This window comes from Vitis vinifera, chromosome 7 (assembly GCF_030704535.1).
Source record: "Vitis vinifera cultivar Pinot Noir 40024 chromosome 7, ASM3070453v1".
In the NCBI taxonomy this organism is placed as follows: Eukaryota; Viridiplantae; Streptophyta; class Magnoliopsida; order Vitales; family Vitaceae; genus Vitis; species Vitis vinifera.
Window position 1 is genome coordinate 28,426,818 of NC_081811.1, and position 20,473 is coordinate 28,447,290.

The 20,473-nt window shown below is 32.8% G+C and overlaps 4 protein-coding genes across 4 annotated transcripts; 1 reads left to right on the top strand and 3 right to left on the bottom strand.

The window, feature by feature from the left end:
- Positions 1-1,469: 1,469 nt before the first annotated feature.
- On the bottom strand, positions 1,470-3,254 carry LOC100266173 (alkane hydroxylase MAH1). Its single transcript, XM_002279495.5, has one exon. It carries the CDS (start codon positions 3,190-3,192, stop codon positions 1,669-1,671), a length of 1,524 nt encoding a protein of 507 aa, XP_002279531.1. The 5' UTR covers positions 3,193-3,254; the 3' UTR covers positions 1,470-1,668.
- A 2,028-nt stretch (positions 3,255-5,282) lies between these two features.
- Positions 5,283-6,579, top strand: LOC100261058 (uncharacterized). Its single transcript, XM_019221035.2, has 2 exons — positions 5,283-6,023; positions 6,239-6,579. The coding sequence occupies exons 1-2, from the start codon at positions 5,743-5,745 to the stop codon at positions 6,456-6,458; spliced, it is 501 nt and encodes a 166-aa protein (XP_019076580.1). The 5' UTR covers positions 5,283-5,742; the 3' UTR covers positions 6,459-6,579.
- A 3,072-nt stretch (positions 6,580-9,651) lies between these two features.
- On the bottom strand, positions 9,652-15,792 carry LOC100244132 (small GTPase LIP1). Its single transcript, XM_002279533.5, has 7 exons — positions 15,091-15,792; positions 12,966-13,057; positions 12,655-12,796; positions 11,384-11,688; positions 11,216-11,269; positions 10,993-11,123; positions 9,652-10,104 (listed from the first exon to the last, which is right to left on the bottom strand). Exons 1-7 carry the CDS (start codon positions 15,182-15,184, stop codon positions 9,912-9,914), a joined length of 1,011 nt encoding a protein of 336 aa, XP_002279569.1. The 5' UTR covers positions 15,185-15,792; the 3' UTR covers positions 9,652-9,911.
- A 1,205-nt stretch (positions 15,793-16,997) lies between these two features.
- Positions 16,998-19,811, bottom strand: LOC100266268 (probable WRKY transcription factor 51). Its single transcript, XM_010654562.3, has 3 exons — positions 19,512-19,811; positions 19,214-19,360; positions 16,998-17,391 (listed from the first exon to the last, which is right to left on the bottom strand). Exons 1-3 carry the CDS (start codon positions 19,739-19,741, stop codon positions 17,187-17,189), a joined length of 582 nt encoding a protein of 193 aa, XP_010652864.1. The 5' UTR covers positions 19,742-19,811; the 3' UTR covers positions 16,998-17,186.
- Positions 19,812-20,473: the final 662 nt, after the last annotated feature.

A 20,473-nucleotide genomic window follows, 5' to 3' on the forward strand; every position in this document is an offset into this window, starting at 1 on the left:
ATCAAATACAATAAAAACTAATTAAAAACTTATATATTTTCAAATTATTTCATCTTTACATTAAAGAATTAAAAAAAGTGAAATAAGTTTGAAATAACATATAAAAATAATTTATTAACTTTAAATATATATTTTATTTGTTTTTTTTTCTTTCATTCATGTTTTCTCTTACATTTTTTGGAAACTAAACATAGCCTAAATGAATATAATTAGAATCTTTTTTTAGAGGAGAACCTAGACAACAAAGAGTATAAAGAAACAATGGTTTGAATTGCAAATTGTAAATCAATATGGTCTAGCAATGAAATAATCGAAACGATGGATATGGTTGTATTAAGGTTAAGGTAATAATAGTGTTACAAAATAACAAGAATAAATAATAAGAAATAAAATAAAATAAAAATATATAGATTTAAAATCAACACAAGAGGAGAAAGGTGTGAGTGGTTATCGCAAAAATATAATCATCATAACCCTAAAAACTATATATATAGTGTGCATTTAAGGGGAGGGAGAGGAGTAATAAATAAAGCAGATCCTCTAAAAAATCTCATGATTTTAGCTTCATCATTTATGTCGTACAATGAGATTTTGAGATCGGATTAAATAGAATTCGGGACTCTAATAAATAGAACAAAAAAGAGTAGCATTCATCAAATCCAATATTACAAGAAACAGAGAGAATATTTATGACGGGAGATAGAGACAATAAGTTTAGGTATGATGGACCCATTATATCCCCATGAATACCAAAGCATCCGAAAATTCGCCTACCAGAATAAGTAGGACGGTCCAAATAAAACCTCACGAAGAGATGAAGTTTGGCTAATACTGATGTGGGTGGAAGATTGATATGTAAAACAAAAGAGAAAATGTTTCAATGCAATAGGTGTTTCAATATGCATATATCCCACTGTCGAGGACAAGAATTACTTTGACAATCAAGTTACAATAAGACTTTTGGCAACAGGTGGGGGCCACTAAACTGTCACGATTTAATACTTGGATGGCCTTAGCCAAGACCAACACGTACATATCACAGCCTACTTCACACATTTGATTTATGGAATATAATATGGGATAAATTAAGAGATAGAATAATTTATTATACCTCATATTTAATTTACAATGAAATGGATTAAGTTTTCATTTATTCAATCCGATTTTCTTTTTTATTTATAACCTCTACATATGAATATAATAATAATAATAATAATAATAATAATAATAATAAAGTTAGATTTATTATTATTTATTGTCTTATCCTATTTTGATTAAAAAAATTAAAATTTTAATTGGAAAAAGAATAAAAAATAAAAGATATGTGAAATGATACAATCTAAAATAATACTAATATATTTTGCAATATAATATAATATAATATTTTTATTTATAAGTTTTAAATGTATTAATCATAATATTACTAACAAAGACATAAAATAATATTCACTAAATTATAAATTATAGAGTGATTTTAAAATTCTTTTAATATATAGCTGGAAAGAGATTTCATATTTTTCATTCCATTTTGTATGTATAAACTGAGCACACTTGGACATTGAAATAGACACAAGTACAACTGACACAGTTTGAGATTGAAATCGATAGAAGGCTGGCTAGGTAGGTAGTTTTTCATGCATGCAACAAAGATCAAACAACACGACATTTCTACCCACCCCATCTCTTGCTAACTCTGACCTTGAACCCACGCTTCATGTACAGAATAATGGAAACGTTAGGGGCCACATGGTGACCTTTCACCATCTCAACATGGTAGTTGTGGATTATCGTGGCGGCCACCGCCTTCATTTGAGTGAAAGCCACCTCCTTCCCTATACAAGTCCTCGGACCAGCGTTGAATGAAAAGAACTTGTAGGAAGGCTCATGCTTGATCTTTCCTAGCTCTGAAATCCACCTCTCCGGTTTGAATTCTAAGCAGTCTTTTCCCCATATTGCAGTCATTCTGCCCATTGCATACACGGGAAAGAAGATCTTCATCTTTGGATCAACCTTATGGCCACTTGGGAGGACGTCTGGTTGAATTGGGGCCTTGTGCTGGAATGGGACAGGTGGGTAGAGCCTTAAAGCTTCACACATTGCGGCATGCAGATAAACCAGCTTGTTTAACCCTTCTGTCTTGAATATGTGTCGTCCTTTTCTATCCTCTTTTTCGGGTATAGCCGTTTCGATTTCTTCTCTGATCTTGGATTCTACTAATGGGTTCTTGGAAACAAGCCAGAAAAACCAGGTGAGGGCTGAACTAGTAGTGTCCCGTCCTGCGATCATGAAATTTAGAATGGTGTCTCTGAGAAACTTACCGTCACATTTCAACCCTATGGCGTTATCTTCAGTCATATACGAGGTTAACAGATCGGCACCATCTTCATCTTCTCGCAATTTGGTGATTCCTTTGCTTAGTTCTTCTCGTTTCATTGATATGTATTCAGCTATAGTATGATCCAGGGTTTTCCAGCCTTTCCGGAGTTTCTTCTCTTTTCCGATCCCTAGCCACCTTAGTAGTCTCCAAAGGGTTTCAGGCAAAGCATGGCGATAAAATACAGCTTCCTCAACGTCTTCCAGGGCCGTCGCGAACGGAACTTCAGGGAATTCAATGGAGAGGCATTTGGTGTCGAAGCCGGTCACCAACATGCAGGTGGTATCAAACGTGAGCCTTTGGAACACGTCCTGCAAATCCACCACTCTGCCTTGCTCCGACAGATGATCAAGAAGCGGAACAAGCCCTTTCTCCACTTTATTGTAGGTGACTTTCGCCAGAAACCGGTGGAACCGCGGATTATTGATCATCGATTGACCAAGTTTTCTCTGGTTCCGCCACGACTCCCCATCCGCATTGAAAATCCCATCACCCAAAACTTCAAACATTTTCCTGAACTCAGTCCCTTTTGGAAAATTAGAGAAATTACTGCTCATAATGTAGTGCACATTGGCCGGATCAGTGGTGCCTAGCATGTCCATGTTACAGAACCAAGGCCCTTTGAATAGAAAAGTACACCCAGTTTTCTCGAGAATCTCAGCAGCCTCATCATGGATGCGGTGGACGTGGAAGAGGAGGCCTGCAAACATTCCCACAATGGGCCAGTTCCATGGCACTCCTTTTTTGCTGCAGAATCCACCAATAAAGAGAAAGAAAATGACTGCCACGAGGATTTCAGGGTAGCTCACTAAAGCCATTGGAGCTGCAGTCTTCTTTCTGCTAGGGTATTGCTTCAGTTGAAGCCAGCTTTATACTATTTTTTTAGTGAAGGGATGATCCATGCTCACGAGAATAAATTATTATTGATTAGCCCTACCCACATTAATATGATGAAATGACTGATAACCATCACCCAACATTTCTAGGTTTCAGGATTATGCTAAACTACGGAAAGAGTACACTTCGAACTTTCAATGTGAGTCATTGATTTCTATAACAGAATTTGAACCGTTGGATACAGTTAGAAAGAACAAAAAAATCAAAATATAAATAATGGGACCAAAACTAAGGTATAAATAAATATTACCATTTTTGTGATATTCTTGGTGGGCTGTGATTGGCTCTTACTTTAAAGTATGCTGTTAGCATAGCTAGAGGGACCCACTTATTTATTTTAATGGATTATTTTCAACGTTTGAGATATTTGAGATCTCATACATGTGCACAGTCGTTGAAACAGATCATCAAGTCCTCTATTAATTTGGTTTCTACAGATTCATAGAGACATAAGAGCAGTGAGATAGGTGTGACGATATCTCCTTATACTATCGATCGGATCTTGGAAAAGCTATTCCGAAATGTAAAGTCCAAACCAAACTCCCAATGACCCAAATGTAACCATATTTCCTTCTCTTGTTGCCTATTTTGGAAAAATTCAAACTTATCCTCTCTTCAAGTTCTATCTATGAGAAAAATGATAAAAATATCAATAATAGAAGCTCCCACTTCATCTTCAAAATAATTGTTCCCACGATTTTTCTCATCATGAGTCTGATATCAATTACAAAAAAATAAAATAAAAAATACAATCGATATTAATTAGAAAAAAAAACATAACAATTAAACACAATGGGAAATATCAAATTTATTAATAAATTTTAATAATACATACTTCAAACACTTTCAACCATTTTTTGTTCCAAATTTACTTTTTTTATTTATGTAAATTTAATATAAAACCACATATTTATAGAACCCTGTAAATTAACCTTAAATTAATATTTTTTAATCCTAATCAAACTTAAGCATATAATTTATCAAAATACAAACTCTAAAAACATTTAATTTTCTAAAAATAAATAAATAAATAATTAAAGTTAGATCTTAATATATAAAAGGTGAGAAAAATGATAAAATTATCCTTTTTGCTGTCAATAAAATTTTTATTAGTCCAAAATTGAGGCATAGATAGCATTTCAGTCTAGAATTTTTTTCATAACTTATCATGAGAAAATAATCTCATAAACAAAGGAAATAAACCCGTTAAAAGAGAAATATTTTACTCAAATTATTTCTTTTCAATAAAAATGAATAAAAAACATTTCATCGATCTAATATATTAAGGAAGGTAAGTATTCAAATTTTATGGAAGTAGAAGAATAGAGAGAATCTTCTTATAAACTAAGATAATTTGATTTTGTTGGAAGTTCTTGTTCCTAGCTTGGAAATTTTGCCTTTTTTTTCAACTCCAGTTTCTTTTTAGAATCTTCTTGGGCAAGAATTTACCAAAGTTTTCAATCATAAATATTGTTTTATTAAATCACTGTTGAGTCTCGATCACCTACCAACCGTGTCTGCTTCAGAGGAAACACCATTGATAGTGTGGACCACGGTTTCTTACGCCAACCTATTTATTGCCAACATTGGTAGCTCGAAGGTCAACACAACCGCTGCTATATTTATTTACCGTACTCATATTTAAGATCACAATAAAGATCCACCCAACCTACACCTAAAACAAACACCAGGGGGGAGCCAAAGTCGTTGAGGGGGCGTTAGAAGGAACTTCTTTCAAGGGGTCGGCAGAATCGCATCACTTTCATAAATAGCCTGATGGAATGGTAACTACAGGAGCCAGCCAACCCCTAGGCACGCACACCTTGGCTCCGCGTGCTATGGTACCGTATAATTTGTAAATGTCATAACTCAACTCGACTCCACCTATAATTGTAAACGCCATAAGTCCACTCCCCCAACGCCGCCTTTTCCCCTTTCCCACCTCCTATTTCATTTTTCATTCTTAAGTCAAAATACATACGTGAGATTATATCTTTCCTTCATCTTCATCCCCTAACTCCTTTCCTTTTTCAATTCATTTTCTTCCCTTTCACTCAAGGAGGAAAAAGGAAAAGGGTGATGGAAAACGGGTAAAAGCATTGATAGATTCAAGTAGGGTTTAGAGTGGGGAAAAACAAAAAATTTATCATGTAAAATTAGGTCTTGATCCTATGATCTTAATTTTGGAAAGAAATTTTGTTTGGGTCTTGGTGAAGTCCAGGTACGTAGACGAAGAAAAGAGGGTAATTATGTTATTTCACATTTATGTTTTTTTTTTAATTTAAAAAATATAATTTCCTACTATTTGAATTGAAGCTTTCAAACGTTGAGAGCCTACATGCAAGTGAATGAGGCCACGTTCTATTCCCCAAGGTTGAACGTGTTCAAGAATTCAAACCCACCTTGCATGCATAACTAGAAAACCAAATGTAAAATGATCCCTTTAAACTTCCACTATTTTAGAGGCGTATATGGATAGATTTAGGGGATTAACCTTTTCTACTGCCTGGTTTCTCTTCTTCTTCTTCATCATCATCATCATCTTCTATCCTCAAAGTCTGTGCAGTGATAATGTTGCAGATGGACAGGGAGGACAAAACAATGTTGAAACCAACAAGGATGAGAAGCCATCTACTTTAGTGATGTTAACAGATACACTGGCTCTACTATCAAGGTCTCAAATTAGTACTTGGAACAAAGCCAAGTCTTTCTTAAATCAACTGCAGCTGCATTTTTCCCCTCCAAATTTAGAGTAAGTTTCATGATTTCCATAGCCACCCTCTTGCTGGTTTGTTTGTCTCTTTTGGTCATGCTTCATATTCCAATCAATTTTTACTAGAAATTAAAAAAATTATTTAACAAATATAGACAATAATTTATTAAATTTAAACCTGATTTTTATTTAATAAGAAAATGTGATAGAAGGTATAAAAATGTAAGTGAGGCTTATGATAAGCTTCTTATCAGCTTTAGGAGCAGAGATATAGCACAGAGTAGAATGGGAGAAGGCGACGGCCCCGGAGGGAGGATGAAAGAGGCGGCGGAGGAATCTACAAAATCAGCCGTGGCAGCGGTGGAGGAATCTGCAAAATCAGCAGCTAAGGTGGTGGAAGAAGCAGTGCAAATGACGGCAGAGAAGGTGAAGGAGACTCTGTCTAGCAACCAAGAGTCTGAGGCAGAGCTTTAATACAAAAGTAAGGTCGTTAATTTATAGAATTTTGCTCAGGGTTTTTAGAAGAATATGTATTGATTTTGTAGTAATTAATGAATCTGCTAAACAAGTATAATGATTTAATTTTCGATGAATCACTTAATTTCATAAATTTCCAGCTACATTTATTAACTTGTTCATTTATTTATTTTAAGTGTAACAAATGATCGACAAATTCAATGGATTTAAATTGATTATTCCATCAAAACTAATCATCCTTTTTTTTTTCCCTAAAAATTATTTATTTTGGACAAAAATATCTTTACTTTTTTCTTATAGAGATACAAACATATATACAAATAATTAGAATATCGAAGGATATTGATGTAAAAAAATAAACTACTCTTCAAATTTAAAATATAAGAGATTAGTAATATAAAATGGGATTTTTTTTTTCTTTTTAATCAATTAATCTTTTCTTTTTACACATAGTTAATTACTTTTTATCCATTCAATATTTAAAATATCAATAAAACATTACTTTTGTTATTAATTTCTTCATTAAAAATCCATAAAATATCAAGAAAATACTACTTTTATTAGTAATTTCTTTATTATGTAATTGGGAACTCAATAATTTTTATTATTATTTTCACTATTTTTTTTATTTCTTTATTTGGAAGGAATAATTTATTTATCTATGCATTATTTTCATTATTTTATGTAAGAGGGACTCCTAATTTTTTTTATATATTAAAATAACTTTTATTATTACTTTTTTCAAGCTAAAGGCTCTAACTTTAATGTTAGTCACTTAGTGATGATTTGAAAAGCATAAAAAAGGTCTAGTTTAATGTGAATGATGGGAAACCATACAAGGTGTAGTTAATGTTAAGGATGATAACCAAATGAGTTTTTCTGAATATCTATATATAATAAAAAAGATTTAGAATAAAAATAAACAAATTCAGAATGAGTTTGAAAAGTTTTTAAAATTTGGAGACAAAGTCTAGCATGCTAGAAATATTGTCTATAATTCAAATAAAATAAGAAATTTTAAAAATATAATACTTATGTAAATAAAAAAAATTAAAAACAAAAAATAATAATTGTCTATGTTAAGAATACGAAACTATTTTGTTTATGTTTTATTTTATTTTATTTTATCTAATTCATTATATTTTTTAAATTTATAAATAAAGTTTTTTTCCTAAAAAATTTAAAATAACATGCAAGCTTCATAATTTATATATTTTAATTAGATTTTTAGAAATTTCATTTATATCTTCAAAGTTATAATTGTTAAACTCATATAAAAGAAAAATCAAATGATTGTTTTTTTCCACTTTTTATCAATTTCAAACTTTTTTATGCTTTAATAAAAAAAATTATATATAATTAATGATTATTTTATATGATACTTTTATAAATGATGAAATAGGAAAATATTAATTATCTAATTTTTAATTTATTATAGAAAAAGTGGTGCATGTATAATTAAAATAAAAGATAATTTTCTACCCCAAATTAAATTATGGAAAAAAAATTGAACAAAAATTAAAATAATTCTTTCCTTAAATAATATTTTATTATAAATAATTTGTATTAAATAGTAAAGTTCTTAACAAAATGTCACATATTATGTGAAAATTATTCTTATTTTTAAAAATAAAATGTAAACTTATGGTTAAAAATGATATTTTACCATAATTAATTTTGAGGCAAAAAATTGGAGTTCATGACATATTGCACGCAAATTATTTTTAGAAACAAAAGTAATTTCATAGCAATGTGTAATTTTTTATCATAAATAATTTTGCAGTGAAGTTCATGGCATAATGCCATAAATTTGACATTTGCCACAAAATTTAGTTTGGCATATATATATATATATATATATATATATATATATATATATATATATATATAGATATATATACACGAAGGCATAAAGTGATGGTCTACAGCATAAAGTGATGGTCATTGTAGTAAGGAGGCTTCTAGAGAATTTTGGAGGTGTGTGGGGTTTATAAAGAATTTTAGAGATATGAGGAACCTTTGTTAAGAGTCTCAAGACAGTAAGGTGGTGTTTGTTTTTTAGCTGAATAGAAAAAGCTAAATATTTTGACTTTTCCTATTAAGTTAAAAGTAACCTATTGACATCATCCAACATAACTAAAGTGAACTTATTATCAATAGGTTCAGTTTAGTTATGTTGGATGGTATCAATAGGTTACTTTTAGCTGAATAGAAAAAGTAAAATATTTTGGTTTTTTCTATTCAGCCAAAAAACAAACACCACTTAAGCACTTGAAAACCTTTTTAGCATTGTAAAGCATTCTTGTGAATGTAAGTTCCAAATCTTCCAAACTTTTTAAGCGTAGGTTTTGTGTTTCTAGCTCTGCGCATTATTTAGTACAATAACTAAATATATGAAGGTTATATTGACTTAGCAATATCAAGTGGTTTGAGCTATCTAAATTAAGTACGTGGGGAAGGCTAGATTAACTGAACAGAGACAAACTTCAATTGTTTAATTGTTACATGTGAGTTTTTTTTTTTTTTAAAAAAAAAAGCCTAAAACACATGACATACTACCTTGCAAAATTTTCCACAATGGCTAAACCACTTCAAATTTTCCAGAGTGACTACATCAATCTATTTTAATTAATTTAATTTCAAACTGTAGGCGAAATCTCAGACATATTACCCTGCAAAATTTTCAACAATGATTATACCACTCCAAAATTTCCACAGTGACCACACCACTCCATTGTAATTAATTACAACCTGTATGCGAAATTTCAAATATATATTTGAGGATGTAGAAGATATTGGGGTTGGAGTTGAAGTTGGAATAGGACTCACCCATCCCTCATTTACTTACTAATTCTAAATACTTTCCTAAATTTTTAAAAAAAATTCTATTTCTATTTTATTTTAAGCTTTTAAGCTTTCCTTTTACAATCCTAAAAATAAAATAAAAATTATGAATCAATTAGTGGTTAATTCCTTTTATATTCTGAAAATAAAAGTATGATTGGCATTTGGTTGTAATATTGAAGATAGGAAAATTCTTTAAAAAAGGTTGGGCAGTTTCTAAAATCTTTTAAACTTTAGAGAAAACAAAAAAAAAAAAAATCTAAAAAAATGACTCGAAATGATCTTTCACTGACAAATAATTTTTTGCTACTCTGAAAAATATGGACTGATTCTCTATAAGAAAGAGTTAAACACAAAAGAATTGTCATTGTTTCAATATCAACAATCAATCATTATACATTTTTTCTTTTACCAAACTGAAAAGAAAAAGAACCTTACAATGAGTACCCACAACCATGAATGAATCAATCAATGTGTTTACAAGCAAACTGAGAAAGAAAAAGGAAAATACAGTAGCCCTCTACCCATGCATTGTATGGCTTCACCCCATTGAAGATCCAGGGAAAAGAAATGATTGTACAAGCAAATTGAGATCAGAGCCGCTTCTTAGACATTAATATCTGCACGCTTTTGTCTGGTGTTGATGATTTCTGGGGAACCATTCAGGGCGAATCTTGGGAGGTTATAGTTCTCAGCCACAGAAACTGGCTGCTGAGGATAGAGTGTGGGAGGTGGAGTAAGGTTGCGTTGAGCGGGGAGCGGGGGGAGCACGTTGTACTTGTAAGGGTCACCGCCTAAACTGCAAACACCAGAAAAAAAAAGGTAAAGGGCATGACTGGAAACAGAGTAAAACAAGAAGAAAGAAGAAAATATGATGATAACGAGTTATAAATGTTATATAGAAGTAAATGTATAGTTGGTAATGTGATTATGGTCCAATGAGACATATTCCAAAACTAGGGTTCAGTCATCTTTCTCCGTGACACACAGGCCCAACCTCATAACCCTAACCTTGTTTATGAAACATAGGGACATCGATAGTTTCCACTGTATGACAGCTCATAGCAAGGCATAATTTTTTCTTCAGCCTTCCAACTTCAAAATATTTTATTCATAGATGATTTCAGTCTTGCAACACCTCCTCTCAAAGTGTGTTCTGTGTGACAAACAAATGGGTAACCCTAATTTCCCTCCAGGTTCTTTTTTTATTTTTTTTATATATTGGTAAATTTTTGTCCCCATTGGAACTTTAACCTGGAACCTCCCATAAACCCTCTCCATCCCTTTACCACTTGAGCCAGGCCTCAAGGCAAATTTCCCTCCAGCTTTTATGGTACAACAATTCACTTGCATAAAGTGTGGCATTGTTCTCAGAGCCACATTTGTTGTTTCCATGGCTTTGTGTGTTTGGTTGGCAAGAAGCCAGAGATCAAGATAAGAAAAGTTGGAAAAGATTACAAATCCACAACAAACCACCTCTGAGGCCTAGCTCAAGTGGCACAGAGTTCAGGTGGGTTTGTTGGAGGTTTCAGGTTCAAAAAAAAATCCTATTAAAAAAAATAGAAGTCCACAACAAATCATTCCAACCCCTCTAAGTTGTAAGATTCCAAGGTCTATCTTCTTTTTATCCAACTTAGTAGATACATGTGCATGTAAAAAAGCAATGTAGCAGTTCAGCAGAACACACCTTGTATTCTTGTAAAACTGGTTGTCTTCACTTAAATTATCGCCTGCACGCTGGATAGGTCCCTGAACTGGTGAAATAGACCATGGACTTGGTGCAGGTAATTCATCTGAAAAATATCGTCTCCTGATCAACTAAAAAAACGTGGCTTGCTGAAGTTAGATGATGTCCCGTGCAAAAACAAAAGGGCTTATAGAGCGAACAAAGGAATAAGAATGGTACAGACCAGACGAAAAAACTTCATCACTGCTTCCTTATCAACCCTTGCTTCTTTTGCAGCCTGTGCAAGTCCAACAGATATGAACCATTCTATTACGAACTAATAAAGAAACAACCAAATATTCTTGAAACAACAGATGTTGATGCAATTATATGCTTAAAGTAAAATTCTTACAGCAAGAATCCCTCCACTGCTAGGGAAACTCTCAGTCAGGGGAAGTTCCTCACTAGATGGAAGCAAACCCTGCTTCTCAACCCACTGGCGCGCAACATCAACAAGATTACCACTGCTCCCTCTCGTGCCCTCCTTTGCAGCAATATCAGTTTTGTTACCAATAACAATGAATGGGACAGGAAGGCCACATGGGCCTCCAGATCCTAGAGGGGCTGAGAATGTCCCAGTTGCTGCAATCTCTGCTGCCCACTTCTGCAAGCTTGCTTTTGTCCTTCTCTGGGAGAGGTCATGAACAAAAATAACACCTGCACAAGTATTGCATGTCAATGAAAAATGTTGAACCGTTAATCTTCATAGAGTTGAATATTGTAGATGGCCCACATTGCAACAGGTGCTATGGCTCTATGTGTTACAATAGGGAAAACAAAACAAAACAGAGAGAGAGAGCCATAGAACCTGCTGGCAATCACTCATAATTTAAGTAATGCAGAATATAAACTTAGGCAAAAAGTTATTTGGCTTCATCATTTTGGAGAACATAGATTTTAAACATAATAGTAAAATTATGTTGTATAGATTCTTGAGCTTGGAGGTTTTTGCTTTCTTTTTGTGTAATTTTTGGAGGATCTCTCATCCTTCTTTGTACTTATTTTTTACTTAACTTAATATACTATACTGTTGTTTTTCATAAAAAAACTAAAAATAAAAAACAAAATAGTAAAATTATTATTCTCTAAATATAAAATAATAAGTTTTTTAAAAAACATTTCCTCAATCTACTTATGCAATTACTGAACATAGTCTGAAGGGGAAAAAATAAAAGTAAAAAAATTCAAGTTAGAAAAGGCAAGTACTGAAGTACACTGTAATTATGCATTTTCAGTGGAAATGGCACAAATGCAAGGGATTCAAAACCCAGTATTAAATAGATGCTCCTATAGAGAACTTATCACTAACAGCATCCCAACTCATGACCATAACAGCATCCAAGCAAGCAAACCAGCACAACTTCCACCCCTAGATGTCAATGAATGACAAGAAAAATGCACAATATTCCAACACTCTTTTTCCAAAAAACATGTGTTGTTCTATAAACACCAAATAGAACATTCACTTACTAAAAAGGTAATTAAATAGGAATGGAGATAATTGTGACTTTATTCTTACACTGTTAGAATAGTGAGTTGTGCCATCTCTCTTCTCAAGTTTGATATACACTGTTAGCAATCAAGACAAGGATGCTTAAAGGAGAAAGGAGGTTCACTACTCACCATTAATTTGAGAGTAGAAAAGAGACCGGCATTCTTTGTATCGATCGTGTCCTGAAACATCCCAAAGTTCAATAAAGAAATCTCTCTCACTGTCACCTTTAATGCTGTTTGATGAGCTACCAGAATTTCCATAAGCAGTGTGCTGCACAAAAGAAACAGGAACACACTTGGTGAAAACTGAATTACCAGCAATATGTCACAGACTGGGATCTTGGAGACTGGCACATTGACAGATTTGTGCAAATTGAGGAAACTGTGACAAATAGCTCTGAATTGTTGTCTTAGAGAAACAAAGGAATATTGTTCCCTACCTTAACACCCACTGTACATCCGACTGTTTGAGGTGGCTGAGTAATGGAAGAACCTTTGACAAGCAGATGAACAAGAGAAGTTTTCCCCACACCTATCACAAGAACAGATTAGATGACTGTGATGTCTCATACTTCAGTTAAGATAAGCATTGAAACAATAATACAGAAAGAACTTTTTATTAAGTAGAGGCAAAACACACTACTGAAAAACAGAGCAAAGGACTTCGTACCCTGTTCCATATGATTGCTATGAAACACAAGGAAGCATGTTATTTTTCATTCACCACATCTCATCTTAGGCCCCAAAAAATATTCACTACAATTCACAATCTGATAATCCACCGCCTTTTTCGATTATTAAGAAAGATTTTATGGTTGTCAGATGACTAACTTGCCAATCACAATGAAAAGAACTAAAAATCATGTAATCAGGATGAGTTTCTGACATAAGCAATCTCCTGGTTGTAATAGATAAAACAACAGAGGATTGTGACAAGGTGATTGGCCCACCACTTATCCAGGAAATAAGTCTGACATGGAGCGCTCATTGTAGTTTGGAACATTCTACTGTGTAACCATTAAGAAAAATTTTCAATTAAGGGAAATTAACATTCTTTATCTCCTCTGGAGCTACTGAGGTCACTAATGATTCGCCAACAATGTGAGCCAAAACATTGAATACCTTGCTGCATTAGGTGCTAAACATGCTCTAATAAAATGATGGTGATCCTCTCTAGGATCTACCTTTTATCATAAAACTATAGGTAGTCTCCAATATGATGCTTACATGGCTTGACTTTCATATGCCATAATCATTTATCTTTATTTGTTCATATTCCCAAAACAATTCATGAGGAGACTGTGACAAGAATCTTGCAACACATAAGGGAACCATACAATTTGGTTTTCAATTCACCCACTTCAAGATTGAATCCACTTGCTTACCTGGGTGCTAAATGGGCAGGTCCCAATGATCATTACTTCACCTGAGCAGTGCTAGGCTTCTTGGATCTAATCTCTTCACATGGTACTCAAAGAAATAGTCAGCTATTGCCTGCTCCTATGCTAGAGCTGAATATCATTCCCTTCCAACTAGTGCAGTTAATCGCTGTTAAATATAATCTATTGCCTAAAGCCTTGACGTATTTCTCTATAAACTTCCACAATTACTATGTGATATTAGCAGTCCCACCTATCTTATTCTGATCCTATTCATCATAATCATAGCAAATACATTGAAACTGATTATCTTTGTTCAATAGCATGCTGCTCCTGGTACCCATGAGGTTCTGCATGCTCCAATGCATGCTCAGTTTGTGAAGACATTAACCAGGGGCTAATCAATCAAACAGACTCTATGGACTGGAGTAGAACTTAGTATCTCCGGCGCCACTGGAGATTGATGATATCAAAGATATGCCATAGTAAACTTAACCACATGTAGCATGTAAACAACTCTCTCTGTTATTCTGCACACCTTTCATGGAATAAAACAGTTCATTTTATTTGCATCAAGGAAGGGATCTCCCCTGATCTGCATATCTAGACAATACCAATCCAGCAACGCAATATGGAAAATGCAAAGTGGCAATTTATAGCACCAGCCCATACTCCTCACCAATATTACTTGGGAAGGAGAAAGATGGCTCATGGCAAATGTGCATTGGGTATCATGCCTTGAGAAAGAATAAATTAGAATAAATTTCCTATACTGGAAGATGATGGATTTAGAATCATTCCAAGGCTAAACCCCATTTTATTTGCAACATGAAATGGTTACTTTTATCAGTCAAGTTCAATGGGTTTTCCATATATGGCGGATTGTGAGCTGTATCAAGGTTCTGGTATACCAGTGAAAAGATATGTTTCTTCAGACCAGTATAGGAATCAGCCAATCAAACACAGATCAAATTTGCCATTTTTAACATTTTCAAAGAAAATTTGAAGGCTGTAGCCATATATTAATCGTGAATCTTCATAACTAATAAATCATAAAACACCCAACACAAAACTAGAAACTCGTAATCATAAGGCAAAAACAAAATATTAATACTAATAAAAGAAAAAAGCAAATCAGGGTATAGAAACATTAAACATTACCATCAAAATCAAATGTAAACAGTACCTGAATCTCCAACAACAAGGACTCGAACCTGCCCACAAGGCGGTCCACCACCGTTGTGCTCTTTGTTCTCCCTGTCACGTTCCCTCCAAAACATGTTTCTCCCAAACCCAAGAATCAAAACCCAAATAGATGTAGAACCAACACCTCTCCTTTACTCAATCAAGTCCCATCAAACGCACTCAATCTCCACGAAAAACAACACAACTTCCAAACGGGTGTCCCAAGATCCATATCAGATTAAACGAAGATCTGAGCCAAAACAGCACATTCCCAGAATAGAATCAGCACAACGCTCAGAACCCAGTTTTTGAAACAAGGGCTTCTAGCCCAAACTGTGAGATCTGAGAAGAATCCTCAAATGGGTGCCTAGAAATCACAAAAACAACACCTGGGTCTCCCTCCAAATCTTCTATAGCACTACTCCTAATTCAAGCCACTAGATCTGAAACTAGAGATTGACTTCACTTCCTTCTTGAATAAGTCAATTAACAACGGATCAATGTGGTTTCTGTGTTTACATAGATCGATGCCAGAAGTGAAAACATGCAGAGTTAAACGGTATGCAAAATTGTTTGGATCAATCCGTGGCGGTGTAACGAACGTCCACAGAAAAGCGTGGCTGAACGTTATATCAAGATTGGGAAGTGCATTTCACGCGCTGAAAAGCTCCTGAATCAAGTCGGTGCTTCGCCATTGAAATCTAAACATCTAAAATAATTTTTAGTAATTATAAGAAAAAATAATTTTTAAAAAATAAAATTATTGCTGAAGGCCTTATCCAAAAAATATTTATGTGAAGTAGTTGTTTTAACTTGCCATTGGATCTCAAAACAGGAGCAAATGAAAATTTAAAAAAAAAATTCAATTTATTTTATCATGAAATATGTGAAGAAAATAAAATATATTAATTTTCATTTAAATTACATTTATTTTCAATTTTATTCTCATAGTAAAATTTGTAAAATAAATAAAGACAAATTATCCAATTAAATATTCTTTTAGCCCTATTTAAGAAGGTGTGGCATTAGTAGTCTCTAAAGCAGGTCCCACCCTCTTGCACGTTTATCTACCTTTTCAAAATGTTAAATACACTTTATTTTCTTAACTTTTGATATGTGTTTTTACCAACTAAGTTGGTTGAAGAGCAATATTTTGTTCCCTAAACTTATTAAAAAGTTTATAAATAACATGTTAAATTATAAAAATAAGGCTAAAATATAAAGAACTCCGCATTTACATGTGAAAATCACGAATGCACATACAAACATCTCCTCATAATTAAAAAATCAAAATTAGTATTTATCACATTTTGAAGTCATTAAGAAAATTTTACTTTAAGACCGCTAATTTAAAGTTGAATATACTCAAGTTCTAATCATTTTTCAAATCAAAATATGAAAAAGAAAAAAAATTCATTTTATAATTTTTGAAAGTTTTGTAATTAAGAGACTAAGTATTATTCTTTAATAAATTTAGAGGGTAAAGTGTCGAGTTTTGAATGCAAGAAAGCAAAGTGTAAAATATGCCAAAAGTTGAGAGGTAAAATATATTTAACTCTTAAAAAAACTAACGATAAACTTTTTCAAATATGATGCTATGGTATATTTTTATTTAATTAAATCATTTAAAATAATATAATTATTTTTTATTGTTAATAAAAGCATTCTATAATAAAAACTAATTATTATAAAACAGTCATTACTTCTCCTTCTACTTCATTTATTATTTATATAATATTTTACCTTTTCTCCTTTTTCCTTTTTCTCTCCCTTAGGAGGCCTTTCCAAACCCATAAAGAAACAACATACAATGTTGGGCCGTGTAACTTCTACAAATAGCTTAGAGCTGTCAATATAGGTTGGCCCCTTTTCATGGAAGGCCCATGAATGGGCCCAGCCCATGCGTACTTAGTACAATAAGAGGGATCCCCACTTAATTTTACTCAAGATTATAAATTATTACATCATACACTAGTCACCATCCCCACATAACTCAATATAAGAATTAATATACATGGTACAACATTAGTAATACTTTGATTTACCTGCATAGCAAAAAGGAAAAAGAGAAAGGGAAAAAAAAAGGACTAGGGAAATTCATGAAGAAGAAGATTGAGAAGAAGCTTGCAAAGTCCAAGCATTAGAAGAAACCATCAAAGGAACCTGGTCGTAGTACACCACACAAGGGCTTTCATGGTTGTGGACTCCCTCGTATGTGGTTATCACATAGCTTGAGTCTTCCCTATCCCTTTCGACCCTCTTCTTCACATTGCATCCTCCACTTGCACATTTGTAGTAGTTCCTATTTTATAGCAAAATCATTGAGAAATTAGAGTTGAAAAGAAAAAAGACGCATCAAAATTAACCTAATAAATGTATATTTGGAATAATTTTAACTTTCACTATTAAAAGGAGAAATAGTTCTTATATTTACAGTAAAATAATGTGCATCAAACTTAATTTAGTAAATGTATATTTTGAATAATTTTAAATTTAACCGTTAAAATGAGAAATAGGACAAAAAAAAAAAAGAACACACATCAAATCTTAATCAATGGGACAAAAGAGAAAATATGCATATCAAATCTTAATCTAAAGGGTTTCATTCATACAAAATGCCAATTTGTTATAATTTTTCTTGTTTAAGTAGAAGAAAAAGAAAAAGCAAATGTGAAGATAAAGAATAAACAACAAACTTAATATAAAAGAGTCATATTGTAACATTCATTATCAGAGCAATAGAAAAAAAAGTAGAAATAATTGTTTACTTTTTATTTAAAAAATATTTTTAAAATTAATTTTACGAAGGGTAAAAGTAATTTTTTTTTATTTAATAAGTAAAATGTCGATTAATCACACTAAATCGTGCCTATGGCCAATATTGAATCGACAAGGAATTTCAAGGTCTGTTTGGATGCCTCCATGATAAGTGCATCATGTATTTAGGTATGATCATTTATTATGGTCTACCATTAACTTTAAGACAGCATAAAGACATAAAAAGTTTGAATTTCTTTTACATCATCTATGATAGTACTCCTGTTATTATTTTATGTACAAGTCCCACTTGAAAGAGAACTCTCAGTCATTCAGATAACTTGAACATGGCACACTTGAGAGATCCATAGATGTGATCTTACACTAGGGTTCTTGTCTACGAGTACAACCCACTTGCATGTTAGAAGATGCCATAAGCAACAACTAAGTAGACCCCATTAGTATACACCTTTAAGATACATGTTCACTCCTTATCCCACTCAGAATAATGGGTGATCATCACTAGCAAATTTTCCGGTTCCCCAAACAGCCCCTAATTGCAAGCTAGGGCATTAGCATAATTATGAAATTAGCCCTTAATTGGATATCCCCCACCAAACGGTAATTCTTAAGCATACATTAATCATAAGTTGTACAATATCGTGCACAAAAAAGAAAAGGAAAAGGATAAGGAAAAGAAAAAAGAAAAAAAAAGTACCGAAAATAGATGAAGAAAACAATTCATTTCAATTCTTATTCTCTTTACTTTCTGTATTCTACTTGTGACATATTTTCTTGCTTTTTGTCACTTTTTTACATGTGGAGCACGCATTATTCTCAATGTTCCTATCATTTTTGTCACATTTATACAAACAAAAATGGATATTCATAGTGGGGTACTTCAAATTATAAGCATATATGTATGATCATGATGGTAAAAAACAAAGGCAATCATCAACATATTGTATACTTCAGAATATAAATCAATCTTAAAAGCCCCAAAAAGACAATCATTTTTTCATTCTTGAGAGAGAAAAAGGGAGATGAATCTATGTATAGTCAATGGCAGTCAAGCAAACTATGGGAGCATATATTCTATGTTCTTGTTAAAGAATGGTAGTGATCCAGCCATTTCTTTAATCATATCCCTAGTGATAAATTAAAGAACTGAGCTTAGGGTTAGCTTTAACAGTGAAGAAGAAAAAAAATATTTGAAGTATGAGATCCACTTGCTAGACCATCATCTTGATCAGGACTATGATCATTAACTCATGATCCAATTTAATTAATCCATCGTGGGTTTAAACGGTAATAATTTTAAAATGGAAAAAAATGACTTAATATGATATGTATGATGATCATTTTACCTTGGATTGGGGCTGTTCTTCACTGATTTCTTCCCATACTTCCTCCACTTAAACCCATCATCCATGATCTCCAAATCCGATTTCGTCTTGAAGGCAACCCTAAACCCCAAATCCGTCTTCTTTCTCTTCGCCCCATCTTTACATTCCCTACAAAAATACAAAAAAAATAAAAATAAATAAAAGAAAATCACCCTTGTAACCAAACCACTTTTTCCCACTTTCCAAACAAAAAGAAAAAAAAAACGAGTAGTACTATCACTGGATATGTAAATATGCATATATGTGTATGACCACTTGCATGTTAGTAGTAGTGTTCATCATTGGAGTTGCACCAATGGAAGAGCCGCCCGTCACTGCCACCGGCGCCGCCGCCTCATCGGATGCATCGTCGAGGAGGAGGTAGTCGGAGGGTTCAAACTCCGAGGAGGAGGGAGCAAAGGAGGAGTTGATGAAGATGTGATTAGGGTTTAGGGGTGGTGGGAAGTCCATGGCAGGTGATGGGATAGTACTTTGAAAGGGTTGGGGCATGTGGGGAATATTAATATCGAAGTGTTGTTCACCTTTGTGTGGAGCTCATTCACCTTTGAGCTTTCCTGGAGGCATAGGAGGAAGGTTCACACACACACACATATAAAAGGTATAAGCCTTGACGTCATGGCTGTGACGTGAGGTTGTGAAGACTTTATGGTATTGGAATCCATGGGACCACTGCGGCATTAGTATTATGTATTTGCTTTTTATCCGTTGTGTTGTCTTTGTTTTTGTTACAGATTCTTGCCCACTTGATGTGTAGAAGAATGTATTTGCATTAGTATTATTTATAACTAATATACATTATTGATAGTGATTTAATTTTTGTTTTCAAGTGTCGATATACTAATGTATTTAATAAGATGTGTATATAGGAATGGTAATGAAATAAATTTTTTCGAGTACTCATATGAGTTTTAATTTTAACTAAACAAGTTTGAGAATTTATCTTAAAACCCAAAACGGGTTTGGGTATTGTCTTATCTTGTCTTACCTCTTCCCGATTATATATAAAATTAATTTTTAAAATTAAATTAATTTCATTTTTATTTTCCTATTTTTAACATATAGAGAATAATAAAATATTTTTTTAATAAAATAAGTTATAAAAAATATAATAATTTAATTATTTATAAAATATATTTATTTTAATGTAATTAAAAAACTTAAAAGTAATTTTTATAAAAAATAAAATAAAAAAATTCAAAGAAAGTTAAATGGGGCAGGATG

Coding starts and splice junctions, on each gene's coding strand:
- LOC100266173 (XM_002279495.5), bottom strand. CDS start 3,192: ATGGCTTTAGTGAGCTACCCTGAAATCCTCGTGGCAGTCATTTTCTTT.
- LOC100261058 (XM_019221035.2), top strand. CDS start 5,743: ATGGATAGATTTAGGGGATTAACCTTTTCTACTGCCTGGTTTCTCTTC. Junction 6,024..6,238: donor TTTTCCCCTCCAAATTTAGA/GTAAGTTTCATG, acceptor GCTTCTTATCAG/CTTTAGGAGCAGAGATATAG.
- LOC100244132 (XM_002279533.5), bottom strand. CDS start 15,184: ATGTTTTGGAGGGAACGTGACAGGGAGAACAAAGAGCACAACGGTGGT. Junction 13,058..15,090: donor CCTTGTTGTTGGAGATTCAG/GTACTGTTTACA, acceptor TTCTTGTGATAG/GTGTGGGGAAAACTTCTCTT. Junction 12,797..12,965: donor GATGTACAGTGGGTGTTAAG/GTAGGGAACAAT, acceptor TCTTTTGTGCAG/CACACTGCTTATGGAAATTC.
- LOC100266268 (XM_010654562.3), bottom strand. CDS start 19,741: ATGCCCCAACCCTTTCAAAGTACTATCCCATCACCTGCCATGGACTTC. Junction 19,361..19,511: donor ATGAACACTACTACTAACAT/GCAAGTGGTCAT, acceptor GTATTTTTGTAG/GGAATGTAAAGATGGGGCGA. Junction 17,392..19,213: donor AAGAACAGCCCCAATCCAAG/GTAAAATGATCA, acceptor GCTATAAAATAG/GAACTACTACAAATGTGCAA.